The sequence below is a fragment of the Brassica napus genome, chromosome C7 (assembly GCF_020379485.1).
Source record: "Brassica napus cultivar Da-Ae chromosome C7, Da-Ae, whole genome shotgun sequence".
NCBI classification, from domain to species: Eukaryota; Viridiplantae; Streptophyta; class Magnoliopsida; order Brassicales; family Brassicaceae; genus Brassica; species Brassica napus.
In genome coordinates this window covers 36,240,551-36,246,523 of record NC_063450.1, presented here as the reverse complement: position 1 = coordinate 36,246,523, position 5,973 = coordinate 36,240,551, and the positions used below count along the sequence as shown (strand labels likewise).

Sequence of the window (5,973 nt, the reverse complement as noted above, 5' to 3'; positions counted from 1 at the left end):
TTATAAATGCAAATACTCTTCTAAAAGCTTCATATGAGAGCATTGGTCATACAACATTTGAAAATCATTAGCATTTACTGAATGCTTTTCTAAATATTTTTTTAACAATTGTTGATTGGATAATGTAGATCATAATAATAATGTTAATGCTCTACCAATCAAGGTCTAAGAATATGATCTATCCTGATCTAAAATTAGTAAAACTTGCTAGGCAATGCAAAAAGTTGCCTAAGTTTTTTTCATTACATGTACTGTATAATATTAAGTACCCTTTATTCGGGCCTGATCAATTTGTATGATCCAAATAAAAACCATAAAGAACCAGCCTAAAATGTGTTGTCCAAATTAAAAGACTAACCCAACTTCTTTGTACGTTTATATATTTAATTTTTCATCCTATTTATTATAAAATTCAGAAAAGTGAGTAAAATATATAAAACATCTATTCGATATTTTGGTTGTATAATATGAGGGGATACAATATAAATACTTTACATATAATAAATTCATTAAAAATTGCATACAATTGGAGAGCAAATCTGGTTTTTGTAAGTTAGTTACAACCAAATTAAGCGGACGTGTCTAATTCCCAAGCATTTTCATCCCAGTTGTACAAACATTTTTTAATTAATAAAAAAATTACAAGTATTTCCATTGCCCTAATATCTCTGGCCCGATCATATAACATTTACACATGTATGAAGCACTCATTTACTAATTATTGTAAATTACAAATATTTCCATTGCCCTAACATCTCTGGCCGATCATATAACATTTACACATGTATGAATCATTCATTTACTAATTCTTGTACTACGATATAAAATTATTATGAAACTGTTTAAATATTTCAATTATTTAATGTGAACCAAAATAATAGTTTTGAAGATCAATTTAAATTATATTTACCCCGCGCATAAGGGAGGGTCTTTACCTATTCGACTTGTATATTTGATTATTTACGAAACGATCTATAATACTAAAACGTTTTAACGAAACTGAGTGCAGTCTTTTATTTTCTTCAACGTCCCTCCACAGAAGTGAAGGAGTCAGCAAAACCAGACGGGCGTGCTGGGATACTTGTCTACGTATTATCTTCACTTCCATAAACCAGAGGACGAAGATCCAGAGTCATCTCCCGTTTGGCTAAGCCCCTCAGAAGCTTGCCAATTCTTTACCGCCTGCGGAAGCGGAAAATCATAGTCTATCCCGTTGAGATCATCAGGTTCGACGTCAGTTGGTTTCCATTGGACTGTGAGCGAAGACAGAACGTTAACAATGTGAGACATGTCAGGTCTTTGGTAAGGCTCACGTGCACAGCAATAACCAGCAAGCTCCCAGACTTTTTCAACACTGGCTAAGGTCTCTTCGTCCAGCTTGATGTTTGGGTCTATTGCGTTTTTGAAGGCGTTTTCGTCTCTGACTTTGCTTGCTGCTACACGACGGAACCATGTCACTAGATGGACGCTGTCCTCACGTTGGGTCACATCTAAGGCTTTACGTCCAGTGACTAGCTCCATAAGTATGACCCCCAGGCTGTATATGTCTACCATGGTCGTCACTCTTCCAGTCACTGCCATGATCAAACCACAAAGTATGAAACTTTAGTATTAGGGTAAGTTCTAAATCAATCAAAGTATGAAACATTAACAGTTGCAAACCTGCATATTCTGGAGCAAGGTAACCGAAGGTCCCAGCTACACGAGTCTCGATGGAGTAGTTGCCTTCAGGGGCTAAACGGACTAACCCAAAGTCAGCGACCTTAGCTCTCATGTCATCACCAAGGAGGATGTTTGATGGCTTAAGATCCCTATGGATGAAACTCTGATGAGCAAACGTGTGTAGATACTCAACACCCCTAGCTACATCCAAAGCAATAGCTAACCTTCTAGTCCAATCAAGAGGTTTCCGCTCTTCTTCTTTCCAGTGGAACAGATGCTGGCTCAGTGTTCCCCGTGGCATGTACTCGTATACAAGAAGCCTCTCGTTACCATCAAGGCAGTACCCTAGAAGCGCAACGAGATGACGGTGACGCATTTTAGTCAAAACATCGATCTCTGATTTGAACTCAGCGAGTCCCTTATCACTCACAACAGAAGCAGAAGACTCCATCCTCTTGACAGCTATTTTCGTTCCATCATTGAGTTCACCTTTGTAAACTACACCGAAACCGCCTGTCCCGAGGATATTCTCTTCGCTGAAGTTGTTTGTCACGCTCCTCAAAACCTGTATGGGTATAACCAAGTTCCCAGACTCCACCACGTGTATGTCACTGTTGGTACTTCCGCTGTGGCTGTAAGAGCTCTCGGCTGCAACAGCGAGTTCAATCGCATCGCTGTCACCAGAGTGATGAGGATGAATAACCATGTTGGTGTTTGGGCTCTGAACTTTAGCGGGTCTCCTTCTTCTCTTCTTGGCGTAGAGGCAAACTCCGAGTCCAACGAGACACAATGCACCAACAAGCACAGGAAGAATTATCTTCACAATGTCACCAAAACTTTTGCCACAACGACCGCCACCAGAAGTCAGCACCTTCACACTTGCGCTGAACTTGGGCACATCACAGTCGAAGATATAGTTGTTAGACACATCGAGTATCCTAAGCTTAGGCAAAGTGGTAAGCTCTGTCGGTATTCTCCCGGTGAGTTGGTTGCTATAAAGAAAGATCGTTTCCAACGAAGTAAGCTTAGCAAAACTCGGAGATATCGTACCAATAAGCTTCTGCCTCGCTAGGTTAATAACTGTAATGTTACTTGGGGAACAAGTAATCCCGAGCCAGCTATCACACGGATCATTCCCTTTCCAACTCATAGCCAGCTTCATCGGATAATTAAACGACTCAGCTATAGACAGCAACGTATCGACACGAGGATCACAAGGAACACCAGCGGTATCCAGACAGAAGCTATTCGTTTTCGCTACCGCATCAACACTAACAGACTTCTGGAATAACGGAGTGGGTCCTTGAAATAAATTATTAGTCAAATTCACAACAGTAAGAGACTTGAGACCAGTAAACGACGGTGGGACAACGCCGGTGAGCTGATTCTCTCTTACATTGAAGAGCCTCAGAGACTGCAAACCAGAGAGATCAGGGATTGGACCTGAAAAGGCGTTACCTTGGAGATCAACCTCGACGAGAGACGTCATGTTCTGCAGCACCGAGATCGATCCGTTGAGCTTCTGTCCGTTGAGGTAGAGCTGCTGCAACGACGAATTCGCGAAGCTCGAAGGCAAACCTCCGTGTAGATTGTTCCGTGATAGGTTTAGAGAAGCGAGGCTCGGGAGCGTCTCGGAGCTGAAGAAATCGGGAATGGATCCGGTGAGGTTGCAGTTGACGAGGGAAAGGTTCTTGAGAGAGGTCGCTTCCTTGACCGTCTCCGGAATCTCCCACGAAGGGAAAGGGTTGTCGTCTAAATACACCTCTTCCAAGGAGTTCATCCCGGAGAAGAGATTCTCCGGCGTCGAAATGAAGAGGTTGTCGTGGAGATTGAGAGTCTGTAGATTCGTGAGACCGGAGAGATCGGGAATTGGGCCGGAGATTCTGTTGGAGAAGAGCTCGAGGATGACGAGCTCGGAGAGGTTCTGGAGATTCGGAGGGAGAGTGCCGCGGATGCCTTTCTGCTTGAGCTGGATCCCAGTGACGCGGCTGCTCCCGTCGCATTGGACGGTGACCCACTTGCAAGGGTTGGGGTTCGACCAGTCCACGTCCGATGTGAGGTTTAGGCTCGATTTGAGGGCTTGCATGACGACGTCGTCTTGAGAGGCCGCGAAATTGAGGAAGGAGAGGAGGAGACAGAGGAGGAAAAGATGAGACATTTTCCTCGACCTTGGAGGTGGAAGGAGTGAGACTTTCTTTTTATCTTCTAGGGTTTTACGCGGCATTGATGATTAGGTGAAGGTGAAGGTGAAGAAGAAGAAGAAGAAGCATTTCGCAAAAATACAAAAATTAAAGATGAATTATTTTGTGTTTTTCTCTATAAAGAGTATGAATGAAAAATGTATATTTAGTGGTGCATCCATGTCAAGTGGAGGGACCGCTTGTGTGTTCCCATTCAACAATTTTTTTAATTTAACGATGGACTGCATTTATAAAATGATAAAATATTGTTGAACTGCTAGCGGTTCTTTGATACGACCAAAAATCCCAAAACCACTCTCTACAGTAATATCCTCCAAATCTAGAGTGTTTTTGGTGGGTAGAACTACCGTTTCTTTTTCTTTTTGCAATTTCTTAGAAAATAACATATATTTTTTTTTTTTGAAAAATAGAAAATAATATATGTTTCGAACTAACTTATACAATTAATTTTATTCTACGTTCAATGTTGTTCCAATTCCTCTTTAACTGATCTATATTATTATTAGTTTTTATATTAAGTGGTGAGAAAGTTAATTTTGTGTTTTTCTCTATTAAGTGGTGAACAAGTTAGCTGGCACGCGTAATTAGATGGTTCTAAATCTACATTGGTGAGTATTTCGTGTAAATTTGTGTTACGAATTTGTAGAATAGCTCAGTGGTGTCAAGTGTGCTCCCATTTAGGGTCATGTGACCTGTTCGATTTCCCACATTTGTAGTTTCTTACTTTTATATTTCAGTCTTTTGTTTTATGTAGCTCCGCACGAGAAACATCTTTTCTTCTTGCACCGGTGCATTAAATATGTTTTGCTATTAGAAATTTTTTATTTTTTTTTCTTTTTTTCTTTGAAATACTTCATAATTTGTTTAATTTTCATATTAGAGTAATGAAAAATTTAGAAAATAGCCATGTTTTTTGTAGACCAATAGAAAGATTGAAAATATAATATAATATCCAAAATTTAAATTTTAATTGTTTTAAATATAATATTTTATTCAAAAATTAAAATAAGGTATATATAAATTATATAATATATTTATAATACTGTGCCTCCGATTAAATAAATTTCTAGATCCGCCACTAACTATGAAAGTTAACAAACCAGTAAAAGAAAGAAGATGATAATATTTTTTTATTCAGAAATGAACATTTATAGAGTCAATATATAGGAGGTTCGGAATCATCTAGACCTAATGACCTCTTAGCTTTACATGTAAAGTAAATTACACAACACATAACGATAATAACGGACTGAATCGATTGAAGATAAGGTTGTTCGTCCTTGCCGTTCTCAACTTTGTCTTTCCAGCTGCTCCGCATACCGACAAACACTGAGAAGATGACCGTTGTGTAGTGGGATCTGGTTGGGCTTCAGTTGTTTTCGTGTTAGGCTAGACCTTATTATCCATTTGGCTTACATTTCTCCTCAAAGTTGAGGTGGGAGAAGGACCAACTCCAAATTTTCACCTTAACTCAACAAAAGACTTCCTCAGAAGAGAGATTGCAAAGATATCATCAACCTGAAGAGAAGCCCGTATATGATGAGTTTCAATCAGTCTCAAGGCCACTTGTTCCCTGATGTAATGGTAGTCGGTATCAAAGTGTTTGGACCGCTTATGAAGAGTCGGGTTGGTGCTCAAATAAACCGTAGACAAGTTGTCAAAGAGAAGCAGGGTAGCGTGTGGCTGAGGTATACGAAAATCACAAAGTAGAAATGAAATCAAAGTTACTGATATCTTGCTTATTTGCATTGTTTTGGTTATTCATTTTTTTTTATATTTTGATCATCTAAGATAGCATTTAGGCATGTTTAAGATACATTTCATTGCATACGTCCTTATCAGGTGTTGAAGATGCAATATGGTGACTTTGGAAGCCTTGAGAGGTGTTTTGGAGACAAGAATGATGGTTTTGCTTCTTGAGTCAAATTGCTAAAGTGTCACAGTGGTTTCTTGGTCTTCACAACGGCCTAATGGAGTGTCGTAAAGCTGTTGGAAAACCAAGTTTAAGATGAGTTTTGCGTATTCTCAATCGGCCTCTTACAGCGGTATGCGAAGCTGCTACTAACAAATCTAGAAGAGCTCAAGAATTATCTAAGTGTCCCAACGGCCA

At 39.6% G+C, this 5,973-nt stretch overlaps 1 protein-coding gene across 1 annotated transcript; it reads right to left on the bottom strand.

The window, feature by feature from the left end:
• Window positions 1–827: 827 nt before the first annotated feature.
• Window positions 828–3,973, bottom strand: LOC106407004 (receptor-like kinase TMK3). The gene is made up of 2 exons (XM_048763806.1): window positions 1,663–3,973; window positions 828–1,574 (listed from the first exon to the last, which is right to left on the bottom strand). The coding sequence occupies exons 1-2, from the start codon at window positions 3,884–3,886 to the stop codon at window positions 1,099–1,101; spliced, it is 2,700 nt and encodes an 899-aa protein (XP_048619763.1). The 5' UTR covers window positions 3,887–3,973; the 3' UTR covers window positions 828–1,098.
• Window positions 3,974–5,973: the final 2,000 nt, after the last annotated feature.

Bases quoted from the DNA above. Each gene is read 5' to 3' on its own strand.
- LOC106407004 (XM_048763806.1), bottom strand. From the start codon at position 3,886: ATGCCGCGTAAAACCCTAGAAGATAAAAAGAAAGTCTCACTCCTTCCA. The intron at 1,575-1,662 runs GTTTGCAACTGT...TGATCATGGCAG, and splicing joins CCTTGCTCCAGAATATGCAG to TGACTGGAAGAGTGACGACC.